Source organism: Grus americana, chromosome 6 (assembly GCF_028858705.1).
Source record: "Grus americana isolate bGruAme1 chromosome 6, bGruAme1.mat, whole genome shotgun sequence".
In the NCBI taxonomy this organism is placed as follows: Eukaryota; Metazoa; Chordata; class Aves; order Gruiformes; family Gruidae; genus Grus; species Grus americana.
Window position 1 is genome coordinate 13,199,678 of NC_072857.1, and position 27,944 is coordinate 13,227,621.

General features: G+C 45.1%; 1 protein-coding gene across 2 annotated transcripts in view; it reads right to left on the reverse strand.

Moving 5' to 3' along the window:
- Positions 1-10,256: 10,256 nt before the first annotated feature.
- Positions 10,257-27,944, reverse strand: part of SLC15A2 (solute carrier family 15 member 2) — a 46,191-nt gene continuing 28,503 nt past the window's right edge. For both annotated transcript variants that reach the window (XM_054830538.1, XM_054830537.1), the window contains 9 exons: positions 26,013-26,094; positions 23,936-24,061; positions 22,979-23,143; positions 20,278-20,324; positions 18,536-18,646; positions 17,054-17,150; positions 13,801-13,947; positions 12,667-12,771; positions 10,257-11,823 (listed from right to left, as the gene is read on the reverse strand). In XM_054830538.1, coding sequence (XP_054686513.1) covers positions 11,647-11,823; positions 12,667-12,771; positions 13,801-13,947; positions 17,054-17,150; positions 18,536-18,646; positions 20,278-20,324; positions 22,979-23,143; positions 23,936-24,061; positions 26,013-26,094 — 1,057 coding nt within the window. In that variant the 3' untranslated portion in view covers positions 10,257-11,646. The remainder of the gene's footprint in view (positions 11,824-12,666; positions 12,772-13,800; positions 13,948-17,053; positions 17,151-18,535; positions 18,647-20,277; positions 20,325-22,978; positions 23,144-23,935; positions 24,062-26,012; positions 26,095-27,944) is intronic.

The following is a 27,944-nucleotide window of genomic DNA, read 5'->3' on the forward strand; positions in this document are numbered from 1 at the left end:
GGTAGCTGCACTTCACAAACTTGCATGCAAGGCTGCTTTTTTCTCAAAGCCTTAACCCCTAACAGCAGAAGAGGGCTGCAAATGTAACCACAGCGACAGCTGTATTCCCAAGCTGGGAGATGCTTGGGGACCGAACGATGCGCAGTTTCTTGCTGCTGCTGCCCGGCGCATCTGTAAGTTTCTGTGGTCAGCAAATTCCCCCGGGCATTCGCAGAGAAAATGCCTGTGCTCAGCTCAGGGCATCAAACCGTGCCCTGAGCCACCCGGTTCCCTGGTAGTTATTAACAGGAGCATCATAGCTGGCATATTACTGTGATTGTTGCTGCATCAATCAACTGGAAAAGTGTTAAGCAAGCCTTAAAAATAAGTGAGATGAAGACTTAAATACCGGGCTAAAATGTGCATATAATGGGGATTATTCCAGGATTGAAAACACATGTGCAGACATACTGAAATACACAGCTGTGCCCCTCTCCGCTGCTCCACCGCTAGTTCCAAGGGAAGTGAGTAATGAGTGCTTACGTTGCCAACGGGGAAGGGCAATTAGCAGAGGGCACATCCAAACTGCATTCAGCGCGAGTCTGTGGTTTTACTGCTTATCAAATAAAAAGTAATGAAGAAACACTCTTTCTATTAACACATTATTTCAAGCCAAGCTGTGGTGCTTGCGTGCCTTTATTCTGTTCCATCAAGTTTTGTTTGATTTGGCTTATTTTTGCTTGAGACCAATGTGATACGCTGCACTTGGAGTTGCCAAATTTAGCCATTTTTGCTGGCGTGACGTTTGGTATTTCAGAACTCCTGGGGGCTCCTCTTTTAAGGAGAGTCTCGGATTTTCTTGCATTAAAACAAAAAAATTGTGGCCAGGTCTGTTGTGGAGAAACTTATGTGCGGCATCCAGCTTCCCAAACCCAAAAGTCAAACAAACAAACAAAACCGCACAAAAACCAAACAACAACAAAAAACCCCTCTAAATGTGTTATCTTTTAATCATCTGTGATTTTCAAACACTATTCCCTTGAGGAACCCAACTCACAGATTTTCTGCGAACAAAAGGTGATTTTACTTGAGAACAAACTCACTTTTCATCTCCAAAGGCTGGCTCACACACTAGTGAATTCCTGTATTGTGTATGCAAAGCCCACGGTCAGAAACCGCAGGGCAGAAATGGTCCCGTGCCCAGCACGTGCTCCAAAGGGGGTGCTTCATGCTTTCTTTGTTTCTCTATTCCGGTGCTGTGTTTTCCCCCAGAAGATGCCCCTGTCTCTGTGACAGCTTCTCCACTGGTTAACTAACCCTTACTTAAACTTTGCGGGATGCATCAGGCTTTCCCATGGGGTGTAGCACCCTCCTTGCTTCACCTGAAGCCATCTACACCAGAAACAACGTTCCCAGGCAAATATTGGTGCTTCAGCCCTTTCTATACCGTTTACCCTGTGCTCAAGCCTGGAGCAGGTGGAGAGGAAGCTGCCGCAGAGCGTGGATGTGTTTTGCCAGTCCCAGGACCTGGACCGAATGCTTCCCAGTGCCGCCTCCAGTGCTTTACCGAGGACCAAATCCAGCACGTCTTTCTGGATCTCTTTTCTACAGAGGGTTAAGGTGGTCTCCTTGCTCCCATGCTGGTGATCAGAGAGTACCTGTCTCTTAAAGCACTTACAATCCAAACAGACCCAGCAAGCTCAGGGTTGGGAAAGAAAAACAGCTCCTTTTGCTAGCCTTTCATGTTAAGCTTCTATATTTAAAATGACTACATAAACTAAGAAATTAATAACAGGTCTAAGCACTTTATCAGGCAAATCTGATTTCCACTTAGGAGAATTGGAGGGAATAAAGCTAAAAAATTTGCTTCAAGGATGAGATTTAATTCAAAGTGCCAGTGCTCATTCTCCCGCTGCACTCGCAGGTTTAGAGAATAAACCTACTAGCAAACAATTGTCTTAAACAAGATCATCATTAATCCTGAATTCAGCTGTCAGACTGAGATTGCAAACTAAGAGGGGAATAAGGAAAACCTGGTAATTTTCTTGTTAAATATTTGCAAACTGTCATATCAATAATGGATAATAAGAATATTTTGGCCCTCCAGAGCTGATGCATAACACAAATCTCTGCTGTATTGCACCTAAACTACTATCAATAGCATGTTTATTATTATAATAGATGAAAAACAAGCTTCCTGGCTGAAAAACAAGATCAATTTGAGCTCAAGCTATTTGGACGTATTCTAAATGTTGTAATTAAAATGCAGCATGAATGTTCCTTAAAAAAAAAAAAAGACAAGAATAGCCCAACAACAATTACATATGCCATCCAGCTCTGCCTCAGTAACCTGAGAGAAAAAAACAGGCAAAATTGTATTTGTGTCCAGTCAGACATTTCTCATCTTCAGGGCTTGATGCAGAGCCTAAGCTAACAGAGCTTTTCCTACTGGGTCAGGATCCAGCCCCAGGCTCAAGGATTTGATGCAGGGAGTCAGCCTAGATTGCACTGAGCTCCCTGTGCAGGTCAGGATTTGATTAGAGTCCAGCAAAGAAACTCAGCTGAGCTCTATCTTGCTGCAAAGACAAATGTAGGTTGGGGGGGGGGGGGGGCGGGGAGGAAACACCCAAGAAACTGTAGAAAGAGATAACAAAGCCACCTGTGTGAAAGGTTTCACTGCTGGAGTAAGTGCCTTGGGGACAGAAACAGTCGGAGTGACGTTCCCCCCTCTCTGCAGTGTTATCGCACACATCAATACCTGCAGGAGACAAACGTGACTCTCGTCTCCCCCAGCAATTAGAGGCTCACAGACACTTCCTGGGGGCTGCCTGCCACCCTGCAGAATTGGGCTCTTTTGTTCTGATAAAGAAGCGACTAGTGAGTTACAGCAATCTCCCGATAGCTCTCTAAATAATTGCATTCTCTTATGTCTTTTAATCATAAGCCCCGCGAGGCTCATAATACCACTTGTGCAATCCAAATTGGACCATCAGCTCAGTTTATCAAAGGGACCTAATTTAATCCCAGTCTTTGATGGAGACAGGAGCGGTCAAAGTCTGCCCTAATGATTTGCTAAGTTTACTTAGCTTGCAGATCTGTGGCGTGAAGGGCACTTGGACTCCAAGCACAGCATTGATAATGGGAAGCCATGATGAGGAAGACAAAATTGGCAAGAGCTTGACAGTCTGAATCAAGAGAAACCGCAGCAGAAACCCAGAACAACAGCGGACACTGAAAAGGCAAAATAAACCCCATGATGGGTGCCACACAAGTACCACCATGAGACTGGTCAAATAAATTGTCGGAGGCAACGGCTCCCTCGGAGTGAATATCACTACTGCGAGAGACCCACCAAGGAGAGGACCACAGCAGATGAATCCAAGCCAGGATATGCAGAGCCAGAGGAAAGCAGGGGCAAAGTGCCGGGGACAGCAAAGCTGCTCTGACCTGGCAGCATCCCATCCCAGAGCAGGATGCAGTAGGCATGAGAGCAGACCTTTCAATGGAAAAGTGCCCGCTCTTCCTCTAAAAAGCTGAAAAAGGGCTCAGAACTTTCAGAGCTGAGCAAGTAGAGTCTAGGTGCATCCTTTAAAACCACTAGGATGACTTCTCTGCACCTTTTCAGCCCAGCAGGTCAGTGGGCCCCAAGAGGTGTCATACAGTGACACCAGCTAAGAAACGCTGAGCAGACGGAAGTGAAAACCCCAAAGGAAGGAGCCCAAATCCCTGGCTTCGAGGGATGCTGAACAATGAATAGCATTAGGACTAAATGCACTGAAGATAAGGTCTTTACAGAAAAGCGAGGGTTGGCAGAAGACTGGAACAGTGTTTCATTCCATACCTGCAAGTGATGGATGTGAACACAGTAAAAAAAATGCAGAAAAAAAAGAATTTTACTAGACAAAACCAACTGGTTCTGAAGCACTCAATGGCTTTTAATAGTTTTCAGCTCAAACAGAAGAGGGAACTCAGAGCCTGCATTACAGGAGCTTGAGGAGTGCTGCGGGCTGTGAGAAATGAAGCACAAATGAAGCCCTTTGGTTTTAACCAGCATGTACAAAAGGATGCTGCAAAGAAGGGCCAAAGAAGTCCTCCAGTAAGGATGAAAAGGTCTATACTGGCACCATTAGCTCAGAGGGATTCTTCACGGCACTATCAAAGCTTCAGTAGAAGATGGATGGACCATCTGCCTGCGAACAGGCAAGGCTATTTATTTATTTTATACAGAGAGTGCAGGTACTCAGGAAAACCTTTGGGGAGAAAAAGGACTGAAAAACAGTGACATTACCTCCAAAAGTAAAGCCACAGCCAGCAGACAGCAAAGGGTGAAAGGCAAACATTACTCAGGCTGGCTAATCCCCACAAAGGGACTGGCTGGTTAAAAACACGAGAAATCTTTGGTCTCAGGAGGGATGTGGGCTTTGGAGGAGTGGGGGACCTGAATTTGAGGAGAGCTTCCAGGAAGGTGCTCGTGCGTGGGCAGAGCGGGAGAGCCCCGACCTCCCCTTACTCCAAGGCAGCGATGAGCTGGGGGGACTGCGCGGCCCCTTGGCCAGCCCTGAAATAACAGGGCAGCTGATGACACTGCTGGTGAATGAGAAAGCAGGGGGAAAGCAAATTATTGGCACAGCACCTTTGAGAGGTTCCCATCTTTGGTGAGGACGGCACGAAGGCCTGTATGGAGAGTGTTTTGATGCACAGGTTAAAGACAGAAAGTGCCCAAAGAAAGACTCCAAGCAGCTCCGAGTAGAGTCAGAGCTCAAAGCAACCAAATTTACTTCTACTTGAAGAAACTTCCCTTGTGGGTGAGCACACAGCACAGCAAGGTCTGGGAGATGCCAGTTACCCGAGACCTGGCCACTGGGGCTTGGCAAGTAGATGAAGGAGCAGAAAGTGCCCCGCCATGGGCAAGCAGCACCAGCACAGGTCCCTGTGGCAGGAGAAGCAGCTCTGCCCTGACACGCAGCCTGCTGCTCCTCACCCAGCAGGTTCAGAAGCTGAAGCCTGGCAGCACCATGGTAAAAACACAGGTCTCCCAGCAAAACATTGACGCTGGCTTTTAAAACACACTGGTCGAACCTGGGAAGGCCATAGAGCCAGCCTCACCGACACCAGCAGTCCCTGTGTCGGCATGCTGGCAGAGGAGCTGGCCCTGCTTCACCCGCTACCACGTCCACACTGACAGGAGATCTGTGGTTGCTGATGCAGCCCACTGACCACGCAGTAGTACTGTGGTGAACACAACCTGAGTGACTTTCTCCCATTTCTCTACAAGAGAAAGACTGACAAACTGATGGGGGGCGTGAGACTGGGGATCCAGAGCCTCCAGCACAGGTGAAAGGCTGGAAAGAGCAACCTGACCATAAGCAATGTATAAACAAAGGTCAACTAAAGTAGGTTGGGGCCACCAAGGGCCACGGGTAGCGCAAACAGACCCCCCATGGTTGGTAACAGCAGTGTATCAGTCCAGGGGTCCCTGCAGCTTGACATGGCCCAACACAAGGGGGGCTGACTCCAGGCTGCTAACTGGGCATGGGATAGATTGGAGGGACACACAGAGATGCTGGGTTACCCCAGTGCTTCTGAACTATTTGCCTACAGAAGATGCATAGGGTCATACAAGGCTGTGATAAGAGGCTGGAGCCAAAGCAAGCCAGGGCAGATGGCCTGTTACCAGCAGATATCTGGCTCTGTGTGACTTCTGCCTGGACATGGTGGTCCCATGGGTGAGAAGCTTTTCTGGCCGTAGGAAAGTGGGCAGCACTGCCCAGGACAACTCCCAAGAAGACATGCTGTTGCTGGCAGTAGAGAGGCTGCATGAGAGGAGGAATAAGCAAGGTGCTGAGGGCTGGCAAAGTCATCCAGGAGAAATCTGAATGACTTCTGGGGAGGAAAGATCAGCATGTGGGAATGAGGGGGATGACTGCTAAGGAAGGGAGTCGTTTGGAGCTAACTTGGGAGTCTGCAACAAGAGGAAAACCAAGCTGCAGCTTGGGAAGGGTGCGTGGCTTCCACAAGTCAGTTCAGCTTCTTTTCCTTACACACATGGGTAGATTGAACAGGACAGGCCAAGCAGACTGAACAACATATGCAATGGCAAAAAATAATCTAAAAAGTGATGTTTGCTTGATTTTTGTGTCTTCAGCTTGGCTGCCAGTTGCCACGCTGCTGGATTCCAACTGCAGCTCTTCATTGCTCTGACTGAATTGCTACATTCTGGTTTAGGCTTTTACTTTCTGTAAGCATATTAAAAATTTAATTAAGCACTAAACCAGTGTTTTTGCAGTTTTTCTGAGTTTTGCTATTTATCTTGTTGATTACAAGTCTCTCAGGTCCTTAGTTTTGTCCTAAATTTAGACCATTTCTGGCTGAGCCCCGCAGGATAACTGCTAAAACTATTCATTAAAAATGAAGAGATCAGAGTTGGTCAGCTGACAGCGGGAGCCTGCAGTGTGGCTGCTCTGCATCCTGGAAATCTTCTGATCTACAGATACTAGAGGGAGGTTAATGCTGATCTACTGGTAAAACACAGCATGGAAAGATGCAGCAGCATCTTGATTCAAAGCTCACTAAGAAACAACTTATTTCATTCCTTGTTGATCACCTGAGACAGATTTTAAGCAAAGCAATTATTTTCCTTCATGCAATTTCTGTAATGTAGCATGAGCCCTTCTCAAGGGAAAATGTTTAATAGTGTCCCCCATTTTCGTCTTTCTGAGAAGCACTTTGCAAGAGATGAATGAGTGTCCCTGCTTTACAAAGCATGTGGGCAGCTCCGACAAGGAAGCAACGCCACAGTTCATGCTTAGCCAGCTTTGCTGGGGATTTTGTTTTTTTTCTAAACTGCTGGGGAAATCCAAAGGCCCCGCAACACCTGCTTGTACATGACAGGTTTATCGCACATGTTAACATGAAAGACTAGCATAAATCCAGCTACCAACATGCAAAACCCTGGCCAGATCTGTCAACATCTGGGACCAGAAACATATCTTAAATGCTGTTTTAAAATTATATCACAATAACAAATGTAGTGATAATGAAATGCAGAGTCTAGTACCATCCAAAATTCAGCAGCTGTGGTATTTGCCATGGAGCTGAACTCCCAGGTTTAAGCTGCTGGTGCTTAAAAGTGTTTCTTGTAGCTAGGCAAAGAAATTCAACAGAGAGGAGATGATTCCTCTGTCTATGACACTGGCTAAAACTGCCCATTAACCAACTCTAACTGTAGCTCTTCCTCCTCTGCTACTTCTATCTGTAGTACAGCTTCAGCTGGTTTTTTTCTGTCCCAAGTGGAAGCCAAGGTGGTGGCTGCCATGGATGTTGGGGGCATCTCCAGGAGCACAGCCACCACCTCCTCCAGTCACTGCAGACCCACCGATGAAGGTCTTTATGCTGGTTTTTGCAATACTCTGGAACGACAAACCAGTTTTCAAGCCACAAGTGACTAACTTCACCACTAGTTAGGAGAGCACTTTTCTGAAAGGTCTGAAGTCATCCACTATTATCTGAATTTTCCACTTATTCTCATTTTGTCTCCAATTACTTTGATGTGAGGAATTCCAGCTGTTCATTGAGGAGTTGGGAAGACCCTGACCAAATAGCCCTTTCTTTCCTCCCTGCCCGTCAGTCTCCAGCCTCCTTGCACAGCACCTCAGGCCAAAGCCAAGCCCAGTGAAAACTTTTCCTTTCACTCACTGACATTTCACTTTCACAACAAAACTCACATCCAGATCACTGCTCAGGAAAACCACATCTTCCACCAGGGTAAGCCCTGCTCCAGACTGCCTTGCCCAGCCCCATTTGGGTCTCCAGAGAGGAACCAGCTCCTGTTTTGCCCCCCAAGCTTCTGCCTCCCAGTCAGCACTGATAGCACACACCAGCTGCATCTCAGCCAGTCCCATGCAGCCATTCATCTTCTGGAATCCTCCAAAACTAATCTTCTGGAATTGTGGAGCTGTGGGGAAAGGGAGAGGGAAGAAAAGAGAGATGCAAGCCCCTTGAACTGAGCAGAGCAGTTTGCTACCTAAAGGCATTCGACTGCCTCAGAAAGAAGACATAAATTTAAGGAACCCACAGCCAAGAAGTTGTTTTGCGGAGTTTGAAATCTCATTTTTATGCTTATCTCATGCAAAGCTGGAAATAACACTGGCCACGCTTACTACCTGATAAGGGGAAAAATGTGTTGAATAACAGCCAGTGCAACTGAAGGGAAATTTGCTGCACAAAAAAAACTTTATCAGAAAGCATCCTTCAGAAAAACAGATAAATACACAGACTTCCACAGTGAAGCCAGACCCCTGCAATCTCCATGAAGGCTTGTGCAGCAGCATACCTACAGATCCCCACCAGCTCATTACTGTCCCTTAGCAGGAGATGATCATTTCTGTAGGTCACCCTCCAAAACAGCTGGTGTGAGCTTTCCCTAATCTGCTCCAGGGCAAATTCCACCAACAGCTGAGACTCCCTTCAGTGACAGTCGAAGCTGATCAGGCAGCAGGCTGCTATTTCTCTACAGAGTTTCACATAGCTTTACATATACTATCACTATTTTGGCTTCTCACTCTTATCCTAAATCAAAGAATTGGGAGGAATAAGGAATATTGTTCTCAAATTGAGAGTTAAGAGCTGCGCATGGCCCCATCTCTGGGCTGACTGTATGGAAGAAAAACCCAGAGACCTCAATACTCCACAGAATCAGGTCCTAAACCTTTGATCCAGTCTTGAGTCCATCTGAAAGTGATGAAAGGGCTCCAAGGATGGAGTTGTGGCTCTAAAACTGGAGAAGCGCTATGCTGAATGTGCTATTTTGCCACCTTCTCCAGCTACAGCAGGGGTAGCTCTTCATTACAGCCCCTGGCTGGTTGGCAGCATGCCCGGTGGAAACCCCTCCAAATGCTGGTGCATTTCAAATAAATGAATCCAATCAGCAAAGCTTTACAACTGCAGCTGAAACCATGGGGAAGGATCATACCAGCAACCAAGCAAGCAGATCAGAGCGGGACAAAGCTTCCAATAGGTGATGATGAGCCAGTGGGAAGAAGTAACTGTGTCAGCTGGAAGAGAAATGTGAACAGAGCCTTACACTCCCTCGGGCAAGCAATTCCCCGGAGGGGCTGGAGGAGCAGCCCCCAGCCTCATGTTAGCAACTTTATTTATAGCATTGCCTTCCTGTTCATAACCTTCCCAACTGTGAATTGCAAATTTTCTCCCCCCCCGGCATTATGGTGATGGTTTGGAACATGGAGATGTTTGGAAAGGGGCAATTTGGCATCAGGAGTCTAAAAAGCAGATACAGATGACATCCTAAATGTATCTTTTATGAGTTTGGAATGATTCCTTTAAATTAAGCTCAGAGTGGTGACAGCTTCTGGTAGTGCCGCCAGTAAGGAAATAAAACGTAAGAATCAAGAGGTTCTTGGGCATGTGTAGTCTAAAAGATCATGTCCTCTGGACACCTTGCTTTCCCTCATGCTGCTTTGAGCTGCAATGTACCAAGTACTTCCCAAGGAAAGTGCTCCAATAATTTTCAATTGTCTCTTCACCACATATGCCCTCGAACCCCAACATACTTCCAAATTCAAGGCTTATAAAAAATTAAATGCTCCAATAATTCTAAATTGTGTCTGTTCAGTGTTACTGGAGCCTGTCCATTCTTTCAGTTTGGGGATTTTTGTTTTGTTTGCAGGGGGGAGGAAGAAATGCTTTCTATTAATGCTTCAAATTGGAAGCCGGTCAAACAGCATCATAGCAGAATGATTCAGCAGCCTCTGAGCTGATTCACAGTGTATCATAAAACAGGATTAGGAAAACAACAATGCCTAAAGAAGAAAGAACCCATACAAAGAATCATGGCAGGAGAACAATACCAGAAAGGAGCAGAGGGAATAATCCTCACTTGGCTTCTGAGGAGCAGGTCGAATGACCTAATAGATGGCTTTCAATGCCCTTCATTCCCTGCTGCGTCGCAGGGTTCAGCCACCCGGATCCAGCCACCACAGCTTAATAAATGGCTCTGCATCGACTGAACCACACTAAGTGTTTCCGTGTGCACAATCACAGCCTGTTGTCATTTATCTGAGACCATGGTCTGCCCTCTGGCACAAGACTCAGATGCTATTTCACAGCAGGCAGGAACTTATGAAGAACTAGCGGTAGAAGTTCATGACCATTTAGGACAGGAAGCAAAGGAAACAATCTGAGGCTGTGAGTCTTCCAGTTATAAACCAAAAATTGGGGTTTTCTTAGCCTTACTCAAGAAGACACAAGCACACAGGGTGGCACAAATGTCAAGCTAAGTGTATTCCCTAGTACTGTCCTGAACAAGAACGAAATTAAACATGTATTTCATGATCTCCTGAATCAAAGCATCAGCAACCACCTATGGCCAATGCCAAGATGGAAGAGGAAAGCATCATTTAAAATCTGTACTCTGTGAACCTGAAGATCCTATTGACAACCTTGCCGTAAATTAGGCCATACCTGTGGCCTTGGAGTGACAGAGGAAGGCAGGGACTCTCTCAGGAGTTTTACTAGATCAGCAATGGTTGAAATACTTCTATGCACAACATGAAATTGCAGCTTCACGCAAGCAAGAAAAATCAGACAATTATATCACAATTCCGATAAAATAGCTATATCCGAAGTTTGGTAGAGAGACACAAAACCAAGGAAGAAAACAAAAAAATCTCCTATGCCATGGTCTCCTCTTGCAGACTGAGACAATGATAAAGTGCATCCTTATTTAACTCACTGCAGGATGCCTGAAATTTTATAGAAAATGCTGCAACATGTCTCCCAGTGGGGAATAACTGAAGCGGGAGATAAGAAATCAGCCATATCCTAACTTGCAGTGGCAAGTGCTGTAAAAGGAAATGCCCAATAAAGGCTTAATATATAGGAAGATGGCAAATAACTGCCTGGATTTCTGAAATAAGAAAGCATAAGCCAATTCTTTAATCAAGTCTAATCAAAGAACACCATCAGTTGCTAAAATCTTATAGGAAAAAATGGGTATCAGAGAGATGGTAGCATACATATCTTCTTCAGTAGTGTTTTGGGAATATTTTAGCTTGCAGAATTTAATTCCCTGTTATTACTTCTGAGCCTAGAGGCGAAAGTCATAAATCAGGACCATTCATAACATGCAATAATGGGGTGAAATACTCATAAGGAGAATTACACAGTGAAATCCTTTGGGATTGTGTGTAACACTTCCAGTCCTTGATGATAGCATTAAAAATTCTTCTGTCAGTAACATCTATTCTTCCCTAATTCCTATACTGGGTTTTCATTCTTTTTTCCCAACATCTCCAAATTTTGCTGTCATATGGCATTCCTTCCACCCTTCCTCCCTGCTGCCCTAAATATATGTTTAAAAGAAAATCATAGGAAAGCATTCCATGGTTAAAAAGATAGGCAGGTTTTAAATTACACTGTATTTACTTACAAGGGCTTTTAATACCAGAGGAGCTTTCCCAGGGAGTTTTGCTCTGATTTCAGGACCCCCATTGTTTTTATAGAGGGCTATTTGGTCCCATTTAGAAGGTGGCTACATTTTAGGTAATAAAGACTGCAATGCTATAAAATAAAATAACACTGTCCCCACCCTTCTTTTACCCTCCCATCCACTGAGTGAAAAAAAAAAAAAAAATCCCAACCCACGATGTGTTAGAGCTTTGTTTTCTGAGTAACGAGACTAATCATGTTTCCTCTGCTTGGGGTCTCATTCTTCTCTTCCTTTTCTTCTAGGTCCTCTGGATCCACACTGACATAGAAATATCCCATGATGGAGAAAATAATGCACACAGCAAAGAGGAGAACAGTGAACAAGACAAATTCAGCCCACTAGGAAAGAAAAAAGAACAGCAGGTCAGGAGACCCTGGATTCGCAGTCCAGAGGATTTCTCTGCACTTCCAAGTGCTTTTTAAAGAGCTAGGTGAAAACTACTTTTTAGCTTCCAAGATTGCTCCCAAGATGGAAACTTTCTCATCCTGTTTTCTGGTAAATCCATTTACACATAATGTAATTATGAATATGTGACATACCTTGAAACAAACCAGTCAGATTGGTCTAGTTTCCTTAAATCTTTTCTTACAAATCTGTTCTGACTGGAACATACCTGCCTGGGCTTTTTGCTCACAAGATGCCTTTGGGAGAGGCAGTTTCACATTAGCCAGAAACCAGCCCCAGTTCACACCTTAACGCCATCATCCCAGAAGTCTGATAGCCCAAATTAAACAAGTTCCGCATCACAACCTACCCGTGCAAGCCCGACATCTCAGGGGTGCCACAGGAGGAGGAGGCCTTGAAGGAGTCCCAAGCTAGATGCTTGAGGAGGCTGCCTGCCCACTGGGCAGGCTAGATGAGGGCAAGCTGCTTTTGGTAAGCAACTGCAACGCGTAGCTGGCATCGTGTCCAGGCTCCAGGCCCAAATACAGCCTGCTTGCCTAGAGCTGAGCTCCAGCAACGTTATCGCAGTGCGCAATATTATTTACTGCCACTTAGGACATCACTGCTGAGGGCAAAGCAGAGCCCTGGCTGGGAGGCAGCTCCATGCAGGCTGCCACCACTCCATTGCAGGAGCCTGGGGCTGTGCGGAGAAGCTGTGCCTCCAGGACACGGACATCCAGAAGCACCATCCAGGGCCTGTTTTAAAGCATTACCTCTGTTTAAGAGCCGAACCATACCTGTGCCATTGGTGCAGCCTGGGCAACAACAAGCACAAGGGTATTCCCAACGGCCACCGTGAGCAGCCAGCCTGCCTGCAGCACCGACTTCATGCTGGCTGGAGACTGAAAAGAGGAGAAGGGCCAGATCAGTGGGTATCATGCTGTGCCCTTCTGCCCTGGTTCACCCTTGTGATGTCCTGTCCGGTGTAGGTGTTCCAAGGCTCAGCCTAGGGGGAGATGGTGGAATTTCCTTTGTGCAGAGTGTTTAATCTCAACAGCTGTATACAAGGAGCTTTTGAAACAGTCCTCCTGGAGGACACATGAAGAAGAAGGAGGTGCTGTTGTTGCAGAGCTGGATCCTGATCATCCCCAACCTGCATCATCTCAAACTGTAAGATCAGGAAGCCCAGGGAGCCACACAACAAACCCTGCAGCTTGGAATCTGGTACCATGTAGCTGTACACCTTTGGAAAAGAGGCTGTATCTTGATGTTATGCTTCCTGCTGATGACAAATTTTCCACATCCCATGACAGATTATCCCACTGTATTAATCACCCTCATTAATAAACATCTGCACCTTACTCCAAGGACAAATTTGAGCAGCTTCAGCTCAGTCTCAGTCTCAGTCCTCTCTTCTCGTAAACCTTCTCCCCAGACAACACAATACACCACAATCAAATCATCCCTTGCACACTCGCTACCCCTTCCTCCCTTGTTACAGACTCAGGTAGGCTTAGACCCCTTCAATCTCTCATCTTAAAGCAGGTTCCAATCCTCCATGCCACTCTGTAGTCCTTGAGATACCTTTGTCTTTTTATCACTGGTAAATACATACCACAAAATATTTCACTGGGAGAAAACCTGATACTACAGTACTCAGCTTTCACATTAAAATACACTTCTATCCAGTTCTGTTCCATGTTCTCAGCTTTACCAAAAAAGGAGTTTCCTGAGTATAATTAGGAACAGTTATCTTCAGAATATGAATTATTTTAGCTTGAGGGCACCCAGCAAGTGGTGTTATAATCCCACTTTTAGCTAAAGTACAGATAACATTGTCAGTAAGTGTCATGCCAAAGGATGTATTACAAGTCAATGGCAGATGCAGGAATAAATCCTAAAGTTAATTGTAAGCTCTTTAAGTGGAATACCTGAGAATAGGAGAAGGCCAGACCCGTAATGGAGAACATCACCTCCCCAGCAGATATTAATAAGTATTGTGGTAACTGCCAAGCCATATGGACATTGTTGGCTTTGATGTCTTCGGACTTCCATGTCTCAACAGCACCTTCAGAAACCTAGCAGGAAAATAAAGGCACATTGGTTAGCTGCTCAAGGATCAGATCCTTCTTAGCCTGGACTCCAACAGCAAATTTACTAAAATGAAGTTTTAAGTAAAGGTGAAACAAAGCTCTGCCCTGGAAGAAAAACTCTGAGTCTGACCCCTGCCGTTTCCAAGCCTGTTGGGAACAGGCTGACTCCTAGTGCACAGGGCAGAGGTGACAGGACGGAAGCATCCCAGCTCATTCATGTGCTACAAGAGTCACGTGAATTATTGCAAATGAACAAGCTGCCTTCTGTAGTGGGGTTGGGAAAAGCACGTGTAGTACTTGTGCAGAGCCTGAGACCTGGTGCTGTCCCCAAGGCCAGAAGAGGACAAGAAGATAAATGCTCGTGGCACCCATGTGGTCACTGCTCCCATTTCATCAGCACTGTACAACTCCTCTATGTAACAGTGACACCCAAACAAATCCAGTTCAGGAATACCAAGAGTAGCAGAGACTGCCCCGTATCAGATGCATTCAGATAGTTACGGTAGCTGCACTCCTAATTGGTTTTTTTGCTTTCCCAGGTGTAATTAATACTGCCTCTGATGCGCAGAGGCAAAGAGAGATTTGAGTAGTAGCCAGGAAAACACTAGGCTGAAATGACTTCAGGCAGAAAACCCCGTGTTTAAGGAGAATACTTGGGAAAATACAAGGGATGTTTACGAGATGTACTTAATCACCATGCAGGGAGGCAAATCAAGAGACTGTATTTTAGCAGGCTAAAAGGGGTGAGAGGAGAGCTGTGCATTGCTCTTCAGACCATAAAGAAATGTCACAAGCATCATATTATAACTGCACACTGAGGAAGGCTGGGTAGAAGGGCAGCATCCTCATGATTTAAGTATCACGGTTCAGCCACATTAGCAGACTAATATATTGCATTCTTGGTTCTTCTATACAGCACTCCTGGCAGAGGAGCAGGGCTTGGTACAAATCACTGCAATAATTAAAAATGATCTTGGCCTGGAGCAAACTAACTCTACAGAGGAGGAAACCACAGGGAGAGATGAGGAAAAACAGAGGGTCAAAAAGATTAAAGGACTAGCATAGGGTCCAGAAGAGCTGAGGGGCTGCAGCACAGAGCCACCCCTGAGCAGCCATGGCTACAGCAGAGACTTTTGTAGATGGGACCACAAACTGGAATCCTTGTTCTCAGTGACCTGGGACACATCTACGTCAACTGGCCCTGACTCAGTTGCATTACCAGAGGCTCTGGAGTAATATTCTTAGGTCAACATGACCCAGCAATGTGCACTTGCAGCCCAGAAAGCCACCCGTATCCCAGGCTGCATCAAAAGAAGCGTGACCAGCAGGTCGAGGGAGGTGATTCTGCCCCTCTACTCCGCTCTCGTGAGACCCCACCTGGAGTACTGCGTCCAGCTCTGGGGTCTCCAACATAAGAAGGACATTGAGCTGTTGGAGCAAGTCCAGAGGAGGGCCACAAAGATGATTAGAGGGATGGAGCAGCTCTCCTGTGAAGATAGGCTAAAAGAGTTGGGATTGTTCATCCTGGAGAAAAGAAGGCTCCAGGGAGACCTTATAGCAGCCTTCCATACCTAAAGGGGGCCCACAGGAAAGATGGTGAGGGGCTGTTTATCAGGGAGTGTAGTAACAGGACAAGGGGTAATGGGTTCAAGCTGAAGGAAGGTCGATTTAGATTGGATATTAGGAAGAAAATCTTCACTATGAGGGTGGTGAGGCACTGGAACAGGTTGCCCAGAGAAGTTATGGATGCCCCATCCCTGGAAGTGTTCAAGGCCAGGTTGGATGGGGCTTTGGGCAACCTGGTCTGGTGGAGGGTGTCCCTGCCCATGGCAGGGGGGTTGGAACTAGATGGTCTTTAAGGTCCCTTCCAGCCCAAACCATTCTATAGTTCTAATATTCTTCATGAAACTTCTCTACTTGGTTTCTCATCTGGGGAAAGAGGCTTGCAGCCATGAAGGAAGGGTCTGGCCAACGTCACTTCAAATGTGTATGTGTTTTATATACATAAATCTCTGCACTCACAGATGGCAGCATCTGCCTGTTCCCTCCAGGACTGTGTATCCCACTCCAGCTACTGGAGTTTTAAAAAAAACCAAATGCCAGGTGCTTTGCAGCTATATTTTTCCCCCTACGTATTTGGCCTCTGCAGACATGAACAGCTCCCATTAATTGCCCAACAGGGGGATGCTACTGCCAGGGAACAGCTGACAGCATTTTGCTCTGCTCATCACAACACAGTAGCAAAGTCCCATAGGGCAGCTCAGCAGTGTGTCCCGTCAGACCTGGTTTGTCTGTGTGCCTGTGCAGTGGAAAGGTTAAAATGGGAACTAAGCTGATCACGTTCGTCTCTGTGGCTCCTGCCAGCTGGACCAGGGTTGGACCAGTGTGCCTAAGAGGCTGGCAGGCAGGGAGAGGAATCCACCCTCTCAGCAGTGCTCACACCCCATCAGGGCTAGGTTGTTCAGAAAACCATGCCTTGACTTTATACTAGGCTTCAAATGAGCTGTACAGACAGTGAGAGGAGGAAAAACAGATGCGCCATCTCACCAACCTCCTCCCTCAACACTTTGTCCCTCCTTCCTCCCTCCCATGCACAACCCACAAGTCTCGGCAGATCAGCCTTTAGATCAGTAAGCTAAATGTGAGGATACAGCAGGCTGTTTCTGCAGAGTTTTTCAGGTGTGAGGTACCACTAGGTACAGTATTTTAAAGATCACAAGCAGAGTCAGCTCTTGGCAGACTGTAATAGCTCTTTGCAGCGCACTGGGTCCCTGTTAACTGAACAAGGATGGCATGAGACCAGCACAAACCATGTATTGTATGATTTTCCATGAAGGATTTCCATCTAGGAAAAGATCTTCTTAACCCAGGAGACCTGACAAGATCACAGTGTGAGGTGAAACGAGTACCCACCCACCTCACTTACATAGGTGCCAAAACCTTTTACTGGCCCTTGCAAAATGGACTGCCTTCAGATGGCTACTGCCCAGGTCTCACAGCGTGGAGAAAGCAAGTGAGAGTCACAAACATAAGAACAAAAGCACTGCCAGAGACTACAACAGGAGCTTGTTACCGTCACAGGCACACTTACGTTAGTTATCACAATGGTGTATGATGCGCCGAAGTCGAGCAGCCCTAGCTCCAGGGTGAATTCTCCCATTTCAGTTATGCATTTTCCATTATTATATCTAGACACAATGATGAAGTACAGTATTTCCCAGTTAGTCCCACAGACAAAGAGCACAGAGCAGAGCTATCAAACATGCCCCTACAATGGGCTAGGGAGAATGTATGATGTAAAGATGCAGTCATGTTTAAGTCAGACGATCACTAGAGTTCTTGCCATCCTTTCCTTCCAGAAACACTTAGGCACTGACTGGAGTTCACCTAATGACCTGGGCTATTGCTAACATTTTTAAATGGTTTCTACTTCTTCCTAGCACTGATTCCCCCTCCCACCCCCAGGCTTATTTTCCTTCCAAACTTTTCTCTACTCCTTCAGGAACTACCGGCAGACAAGTTAGCCAGGCTCAGGCAGCCTTCAGGAAATCAGAGATATGCACCCACAAGCCACTTTGTTTCCTTTCAATAGAGCAAATTAGCCTTCATATTTGTTCTTCTGATTTTGGATGTGTGAGATGGCACAGAGGCTCAGCAGCATTGCTACAATGACTGCTGCATCCTACTAAATTGCAGGAATAAATATTTTGGATGGAGCTGATGCAGAGAAAAGCCATGAAGCTTGTTTTGAAACATTGCAAATGCCAGAAATACCCTACAAGAGCCAACTCCAATGCTGCCAAACCAAGGCCGTATGGAGCCCTGTCTAACAAGCCCAGCCTGCAAAGCCATGTAACGTTACTTGACATTACCAGCCCACGTACCAATGCTTTGTAGCATGGAATATGAATTGGCCTTTCCCTCAGAGCACCTTAACACTAAGAGGCTTGGGCCTGAGAGAATATCAAAACAGAGCAAGAATCAAATGGCAGAGGGGATTTCACCATGTCCCACCTTATTCTGCTGACAGATGCACAGGAATGGCTAGTCTCTTCCCCACAGGCCCCCACATAGTGTGAATAAAAGCTCAGAGAAAGTTAAGTGCTGTATCTGGACTTCTTCAAAAGGCTTTTTGGGTTTCCAAAATTCCCCTGTCCTGACTCTGAGAAAAGTCAGATTACAGCCTAAATTAGGATGTCATTATACTCTCATCATGGGAATAAAGTTTCCAAGCTTTGTCCCTACTGATTTTATCTTACTAAAGCAGTAACAGCCACGGGAAGGGAGGTATCCCTGACACTTTTTGGAGGATGCATCTATTCTACTGCGTATTTCACACAGAGATACTGATTTGCTGTCCTTTGGCTTGGACACCTTGTCGACTAAACGCATGGTGCTTCTGCACACATACCAGTGGCCTGGAACACCTGCTCTGCTTTTTTATAAACATCTGCCCCCCCAACCAAATTCCAAGACAATAGCAATGAAGGTTTTGCTATTTGCCTGAGAAAAGCCCCATTGTATCCAAGGAAATGCCTTGGCAAGGACCTTCAGCACAGCAAGGGAAACTTACTTGTCCCTCTCTAGCAGCGAGTACTCAGAAGCACTGTAATTTTTCTGAACAGCAATGAACCGTTTGCTGTCAATGGTGAGGTTCACATCTTGGCTCAAACCATTAATGAATCTGCAAAGAAAGCATATTTCATTGGGTTATCAGACAGGGCAGGAGAAGCCTAATATCAGACACTTTAAAAGAAGTGCACTCTCTCCCAAAGCATTCTGTAACTCCATAAGGTTATGACAGCCTCTCCTGCAAGCTACCAAAATATTCACCTGATTCGTTGCCCAGTTTTTCAATATAAGATTAGTTTTCCCTGCTGCGTAATTTTACACTCTTATTCTCTCTCCTGTGAAAAGTGACCCTCGCTTTTTGTGGGTTAGGACTTCCAGGCAATCTCATCTCAGAGACCTTCAAAGATCGTTCTGTGGCTGTTCGACAGGAGAGTCCCAAGCCCACCCCAGGAAACTATAAAGTTGGGTGTCCTGATGACGCACCATACTGGCATACTTTCCAAGGAGTTTCTACCAGTGGGGAAAGAGTTTTCTAGCAAAATAAGACATTTTCATCACATCCAAAACTTTCATGAGAATGTTCAGGTTTGGTTTTTTTTCATCCAGTGCTGATAGGCTTTTTCATACACAAAGACAGTTTCCTTTTGACAACTCAAAAATTGTTAGCAAAACCAAACCCTTTTCATTTGATCTGACTATGTTTTAAAATATTTTGGTTTTCAGTTCTTAAAATGGGGGTGACTGTCCCTGAAGATAGTCAAGTGCTTAACAGAAGTAATTTTTTAGTGGAAAAATAGATTTTTCCTAGTGAAACCTCTTCACAATTTTTTGGAGGGAAAGTTTTGGGATTCTGTCAAAAATATTCACAGCAAAATATAAAACATTTCTGACTGCAGGTATTAATCAAGCCTCCAAGGTGGTGTTTAGTCAGTAGAAGCCTTCACAAACACAGGGCTATGAAGAGATATTGCTCTCCTGATACTGTCAACACAGGCTTTCAGACAAGGGAGTTGCTCATTGGTTTATACTATCTACAGTTTTGGGGGTTTTTGTTGTTTGGTTGGTTGTTCCTCTTTTTTCTACACACACACACACACACACACACACACCCCAACCTGCTTCTTCTGCATCTCAGTAGTCTCACATAGGTCTGGTGATGTGGCGCTGGAGGTGTGACATCACTGAGATGGCAGCTCAGTGCAGACCAGCACAGGTCTATTCATGGACTACCTCAAATTTGGAAAGTAGACTGGCTGCTTAAACAGAGCCCAATGCCCAGCTGAATTGTTTACAAGGATGTAAAATTGTTGCTGTATCCAATTCAGTAGGCATTTGTATTTGTGCATGAGGCTGGGTGAGATAAATGAATGTCATGGGTTGGCCAGTTTGCAGAGGACAAATGACGACAGCTCCCTTCCAGATTGCTTCTTCCCTTTCTTTCCCTAAGAGGTGGGACACAGTGAGATGAATTTATCACTCTTCCAAGGGAGGAGATCTTTTATGTTGCCATCTCAGCCCAGACTATCCTAGGCAGTAAGCAGCAATAATGCTCAGCTCTGTGTGGCAAGTGTGGGAGGTGACACGCTGTCAAGCCTCCACAGCTGACACCTGAGTCTTGCATGAGAAGCATGGACTAGATTCCAACCTGAGAACATCTGGGTTATGTTACATACAGTTTGCATTAAACAAAAGCAGTTTCCCTCACCCCACCACCTCCAAATCCTCAAAAAAAGCCATTCCTACCTAACAGCTGCCAAACCATTTTCTGGCTTTGCTTCCAAGTCTGTAATCTAAAGAGGGGAAGAAAAAAAAAATCAAACATATTTACTAATGCTGCCTTATAAACAATGTGTAGCAGAAAATACTAGTGTCTGTGGATTTACACATGTGTTGCAAAGCCCATGGAAATCGACTGGACTCTCACATAAACTTTACATCAGGCCACAGAAATGAAGTCCCAGTACAATGAAGCCAATGGCAAAATTTCAGCTCCACTAAGGGCTTACGATGAGATCATACCTTTTTTCCTCATCTCCTGTATAACAAAGGTTACAGAGTTTCAGCCAGTCACCCTTCTACTGAGGCATGTAACACCCTCCAAAAAAGTATTTGTCTTGATCTGAAGATAGCAAGAAAGCATTATCCACATTAGCCTCTTTCAGTGATTAATTACAATTAAACATGAGTGCCTTACTCCTACAAAACCTGCAACTGCCTAACTTTCAGACCTTGGTTCTTGGCATACTCATAGACTTCACAGAAGCCTAAAGCCAAGAGAAACTGCTAGGTTACTTCTCTGAGCATCATGTATGATTTATATTTTCCCTGACCCTCAATACTCAAGAGATTAAACTGTTGTATGGCGCAGGCAGAGAGCAGGAGAGACCAAGATGCACTGAGCTTGTTTGCCCTCACAGTCTCTGCAGACACATCACTGAAATGACCATCTGGTTCGGCACACTGGGGAACGAGAGTGCCTCTCCTGGAGATCACAGCTGGAGCATCAGCTCAATAGTTCACATGATCCACATTCATTTGAGGAGAGCCCATTTGGTGTACAATGCTGAAACAAGACAGTAAAGACACAGCCCTGCCCTGAAGATTGTCAGACAAAAAAAATACAGAGCAAGGTTCTTGGCTGGTAGAAATCCACAGTTGTGCCATGTCCACTTAAGCTGGCAGGGCAATTTCAGTTTGCACTGCCCACAGACAGAACCCAGGCAAGCCAAAAGGGACTGAATCTATCTTCAGAAAGTGGCTTTCTCTGAAAATTTTCTAGCCCTTTCTCCACACTGTCTTCCTGATGTTAAACCCTGAGCTTCTGAGACCAACGATCCAGAATGTCTATAAAATGCCTATTGCACTTCAGTGTGATACGCTGATCCACAAATAATGTATGCCCTAAATAATAAATAGCCACAGTGAATAATAAGTGTCAGGGCAATAAATAATAACCAACAACATTGTGGGTTTTTTGTCCATGGGGATACATGGGGATTAACACTCTAGTTCATTGTAGGCGGGCCAGCCAAATTATTACTTGTTTTCATCGATGATCCCAAGAGCTCTCAAATTCATTTCCTGCCCACTCAACAGCCCACAAAGGAGAAGAAACCAATTTCAGATTGGCTCCTTCCAGGAAAACACCCCCACCCGAGTAAGGGGACCAGACCCAGCAGGGAGGGAGGCTGGCGTGGGCCGTGGCTACTCCAAGGCAAGCCCTGCAACACAGCAGTGATGCTGGCATTGCCCTCCTCCTGTTGCAATGCTGGAAAAGTGAGCATCATTTACCACACCTCTCTTATCTACAGCTGAGAGTGACAGGTCAATAGCATCACCCACCAGCACTGCTGTTCCCCAGCGCACGGGAGCCTACCCGCGCTAAGGCAGGCATTAATTTAAGCACAGGCTAGATAGCTAGGGCAGCACAGAGATGTACTGAAGCTCAGAGATTGCTTTGCTCCACCTTGTCACAGGCTTTCACTTCTTAAGGACGGTATGAGAATCAGTGTACGAGTATCCATTTCTTAAGGCAACAGCACACAGTCATCAGGGTCACAGGGAAGCTTAACAACATTGTGTGATAATGAGCCCCAAGCTCTAAACCATAAAGCAGAAAAAAGCCCCAGTGTTAGGAAAACATAAATTCTTAAAACTCCTCATTTTTAAAAACAGTTATGTTTCTACTATGCAATATTGAATGCTTAGTATGGCAACCCTGCAAGGTAGGAGGCTGAGGAACTACAAAGAGAATTGATATTTTAGCATGAGGACAGATTCTGATGGCATTTACGTGCATACATACACACCTGCCACAATGTGCAATAACACCATACATTTCAAGAGAGCTTCTTGGGACATAGCTGCACGTAAAAGATATCAGAATCTGGCCCTGTACATCCCACATGCCTCTCTCTGATTGTTGCGGCAATACACGAAAGTCCAAATGCAGCCGGCTCTGCTGCAGAGCCTGAAATGAGCTTAATCATTTATTCTGTTCAGCAAAACAAATGGGCCTTCTGTGCATTTTCACTAAACACTTGCAATAACTAAACCCGGAATCATTCCTCTGATACTTTTATTCCATGCCCAGCCCTAGAGCCTCTTTAACATCTTTGCTTTATAGAATCATCTTTTGGGGAAAATCTCCAGCTCTCTGTTTCCTTAGCTTTCTCAAGCTCTGCTGCCTAGCAGGCATGACTCTGCTCTCCCACTGCACCATTCACTGGATTAAAGTGTGCCCAGCAACTCTCAGATGCCATAACGCCTCTATTAATCAACCAGCAGAAATACGTACAGATCCAGTGCCGCTAGCTAAGAAGTCAGGTTTAGAGCAATCAAACAGACACTGCAACTGAGCAAATGAATTAATGAGCCCATTACCCCATTGTATCATCACAGCCATTGAATTAATACTGTATTTACACTTCACTCCCACACTCACTAAGCGGCTTGATAGGCTTCCTTCTGCCTCAAAAACAATTAAGCTGTACACTGATTTTTCCTTCACGGTGTAGTTAAAAGCAAGAGACAATCCTTGATGTTGTAGGGTGAAGCGAAGGCTCTGTTGCTCTCCATTCAATATTAATTTTGAGTACTCAGCCGGGTTCTGTGGAAAAAACAAACTTGGTTACATTCTTTCTTCAGATGGGAAAAGATCTGGCTCTTCCCATCAAGTGCAACCCTAGCCTCTCCTCAAGGGAGCCCGTAAAAAGAGGTTAACAGTCAGAGCTGCTTCTACAGCAAAGGGCCTATGTTGACATATAGGCTTCGGGCTGGTCAAGCCAGAGCTCGGAGTATCTTCCCTTGCTGGATGCAACACAAAGGCCAGGGTGCACCTTCTGCCCACACAGCTACCCCCCTTCCCCTGGCCCTCCTCTGCCCCGATGGAACCACATCTAAAAGATGGCAGGCAGCTGATGGCCAATGGACTCACTGAGTCCCAAACTATTACTGTAAAGTAATCTAGAAGCTGAAGTAGGAAACAACCCAGTGCCCATGCCCAGTTAACTGCCTTCCTGTTTCTCTCCTCTTCTGCAGGTAAATGCTTTTCAGATGCCATCCAGATCCCAGCAGCAAAGCCTGGTCTGAGCACTGAGAGATGTCAGCTGAATGTCTCTATGTGCTCATCTCAGGACAATTATCCTTTATTCCTAATTACAGGTTAATGTAGTTAGTCATTTCCTCTTTTGCAATGGAAATATGTCTCAAACTTTCCATTTCTGTCTCATCAACGGAGATAATAGGCTCCATTTTTAAAGCCATTCTCATGCACTTCTAAGGCAGTGGAGGAGAACAAGCTCTACAATCTGTGGGCTTTATTAGACAGTGCCTGATAAAAAGCCCACCCTTTCTTCAATGGAATGCAAGTCAAACCTTCCAGCCCCACATACGTGCTTACCTGAAAAGCCTCCACAGGCTGCTGAAACAGGTCCCGGTCTTGGATTGTCACTTGAACAGGGTTCTTTGCCAAATTCAGGACCCGAATTAAACTTTCTTCTGAGACAAGTTGAGGCATATCGGTTTCCTAATTAAAATAAAAGGCTTTAAGTGCCATCTGTATGCTTTATTAGCACTTTAATATCTCTTCATTTTTAGTGATAATAGTCTTCCTCTCTGTAATGACACTTTTCCATCCCTTCCTCATCAGAAGTTGCACTGAGAGAAAACTGAACATAAATCTTATTTAGGGAGGTTTCCTCATAGTAGCTCAATAGCCAATCTATTGTTCCTCCCAAAATCTGCTCTTCACACTGCAGAGCATACAGGCTACACAACTGTTGGGCAGGTAGAACAAAGTCACTGCTTTTATTATACAGCTCCCCAGTGCCTCAATTTAACTAACTGCCATATCAGAATGGAAAGAAATGTGCTTAGCTTTTAAAAGCAGTGACCAGAATAATTATTTCCCACTGCAGTCAGTAACTGGGAAAAGAATTAGGCCAGAAGCTAAGCAGTTTTGAAAATCCCAGTCCAGCTCCATGTCTGTAATCGGTGCTTTTGCGTCACTTGACACCATACTAACAGCCGACTGTATAGATGTTATTCCCTGTTTTCTGAGAAAGGGAGGATGATGCCTCCAGCACAGACGTATGTCTTTCTGTCAGGAATAATTTCCTAGAAATAGTACTTCAATCAGCGTCAGCCTTGTACTACCTGCAGATCTAAAATGAATATTTTTTTTAAACTTCTCTTTTTTTCTCACTTTATTTTCAAGTAGCTGCCAGCAATACTTCAGAGCTATCAATTTTTTTCTATCTCATCCTATATTTTGGGTATTGCAGACAGGGTAGTTTGAACCTAACTTGGCAGGGAGACACACTGTCAGAGAAGATAGGGCGACACCGATTTCCCTGTACCCAGATGCTGCTCTAGACCAACAGGTATTCAGCAAATCCCATTACTGTGGCTTTTCGCCTGCACTACCCACAGCCAAGCCAAGGTGGGCCATCCTACCCCCTCTTTGCTAGAGCTTTTAGCGGCCTTCAGGGTAAAATTTCCATGCACAGGCAGTGGGGAACATCTAACTCACCTTGCCTCTGCCCAGAAGAGTTACCCCCAGCCAGAGCAGACTTTCAGTGCTTGGCCAGAGCTGCTGGCAGTAGCAATGAGAGCATTTCTTTGCTCATGCAAAGAGATCAGAAACAATATCTGAACCCACAAAGTCTCATTTCAGAGGGAGACTTGTCAGTGGATTCACCTGAGAAACCAGCAGATTTTAATCCAGGGCTGCGTGCCTGCCACTCTAACAGAACATTTTAAGTATACGTGGAAGCTTTAAAAATTAATCCTACAGTAACTTTTGTGAGCCAAAGGTCAGCGAAAGTCTGCAAAAAGCTGCTCACAGACCAGAAACAAATGGTACAAATCTGCAGAGGCTAACATCGAATTTACAAGAGATTTGCTGCCATCCTGTCTGGGGATGCCTGGCAGTCCCTGATGCCTGTGACTACAGAAGTGACTGCATTCACCTGCCTCACTGGAGAATCAACTTGGCTTGTAAAAAAAACCCCCAAAAAACACATCCCCACCCTACAGTAGGAATGGAATTAAATTAAAAAAAACAAAACTACCACACATACACACAAAAAAAACCCCCAAATAGTAAAATATAGGCAAGCTACAGCAAAAAATAGGAGAGAGAACAGACTACCTTTTGGAAATTAATCACTAGCATTAACTAGATGTCTGTCAAGCACTTTGACGATGGAAATCTAGAATATAGACCAATACAGATGACCGGCACAGCAAAACTGCAAAGACTAGAAAGACAGAAAGAGACAGAGATAGAGAAAGAGAAGGGAAAGTAGACAAAGTAAGAATTATTATTAGCAACTGGATCAGTAGGCTTAATTGTAAAGAACACATTAAAATTATCATCAAGGAACACAATGATTAAAAGGATTATCTAACAGGCATCAGTAAAAACAATCCAGGGAAGGAAAGTATTTCTGCGGACTCCCTTGCGCTATACTTACATTTATTTTGACTTCTACAATGGCTGCAAGTCCAAACGCCATCCCTGCAAGGATCATACCTGTTGCCATTTTCCTAATAGGTCTATGGAGCAAGTGAAAGAGGCACCATTAAGAAAAAAAAGAGTAATTTAAAATATAGAATACCATTCCTCAGAGCAAAAGATGTGCCAAAACCATGTAATAAACTGTCCAACAGGTGGCACTGGGGATGACATGCTGTTTAAATTGCCAATCATTTAACTTAAAACTATTCTATTATTCTGTATGAGGCCAGCACTGAGGCCAATTAAAACTGATACGCCATGAAAAAAAGCTCTTTGCTTGCAAGTTTCACATTATCTCATTCCTAGCTCTTCTAGTGGGAGTAGCTTATGGCATTATGTTAACCTGTGATGTTGGAAGGAGCACTAGAAATGATATATCTTCAAGTCCCTTTTGGGAAAGGCAAAAGAAAAGTAGCATGCTATTTAGCAGCAGGAATGAGGAGAAGAAAAATGTATAGTTTGTGTCATCAATGTTTCTGACCATCTGTGGCATCATTCTGGGTTATTTCTCATGCCAATACATTTACATTTCTAGAGAATAAAGAGCTTGCTTCTGAACTCAGAGCAAAACTAGTGCAACTCTACCAGAGTTACACGAGACAATCTGATATAAAGCAGAACAAAATAGGTCCAGAACGGCAGGTCCAAACTGAGTATTGAGTTATGAAACAAATCTGGTTCTAGATTCAGTGGTCTCTACACTCTGTAATGGTCTGATTCACATTCCAGATTGACTGGGGTGTGGGAAATCCAGATTAGGAACCCACATTCTGTCTCTCAGTTACATGCCCTGGGATAAGAAAATATTTACTGCTTGCATCTTGTAATAAAAAAATTGGTTTTGATATTCAATGCTGCATTGGGATTTCGTAGCACAAACTTTTGCAGCCACATAGGCTAACTCCCTGCAGACTCAGTGTTTCCACAGCCACTTCTACAGCTAAACTGGATAGGAGCCTGTTAGTATCCCACATCCAGGGGACAGAAACAGCATGGCATTCCGTCCTGATCAGTGCATGAGTCTGTGCTGCTAGGTGAACTAGTCTGTGAACTGATCATCAGGCAGGAAGTTTTCTGTCGAGTTGGTGCTCAGTCCAGCCCACAGGCTCACACTGAGGTAGCATGGAGGAGCACAGCTCCTGATGTGTGTCCTCCAAAGGGCACCATTGCAGGGCTGGACAATGTCTTTAGGTGCAAGTAATTCAGCATGATGGGAGAGGATCAGCAGGGTGAAGGGGTAGGCTTCTGAGGCTCCTTCCATCCCCCTTTTATGTCATTTTGTCTATCCAGCATTTTAGTTTGGATTAGGAACATGCTTTTTAAGCCAGTCGCCCACTCATAGCCCCTTCCGACGCTGTGGTTCACATTGAGAAGTGGTGCTGGAGCATGGAAACTTGATTCCTTTCAGCTGAAAGTGCACTGGCAGAGGCACTCCATCAGTGCTCCCACTGCTAAAGGACATCAGTCCACAGAGGCAGACTACAGACACCCTGAAGTAAAATCCCCCAAAATGCATAAAGGGTGTCTCAGAACTGCTCCTATTACACTGCACTTCTTGCTAACATACACTTGGAATAAAATGCTTGGACCATGTGGAAAATCCCTTATGCACTCATTGGTTCAGATTCCAGTGTGGAATCTGCTTCCACACCACTGCATGTAGCCCACATGGGACAGGGAATTTGGCCCCACAGGGACCTTTAAGGGAGGGCATTATTTAGGGATGCTGTAGGAGATAAAGGTGAAGAACCTGTTGATCAAATTCAAAGAGGTACTGGTCATATCTGCTTTCAGGGAAAATCTGTACAGAGCAGAACCCACTGAATTTTCCCCTCTGGAATTTCCAGGGCCTATGGAAGAGGGTGATGCTGCCTATTGGGGCTGAAGT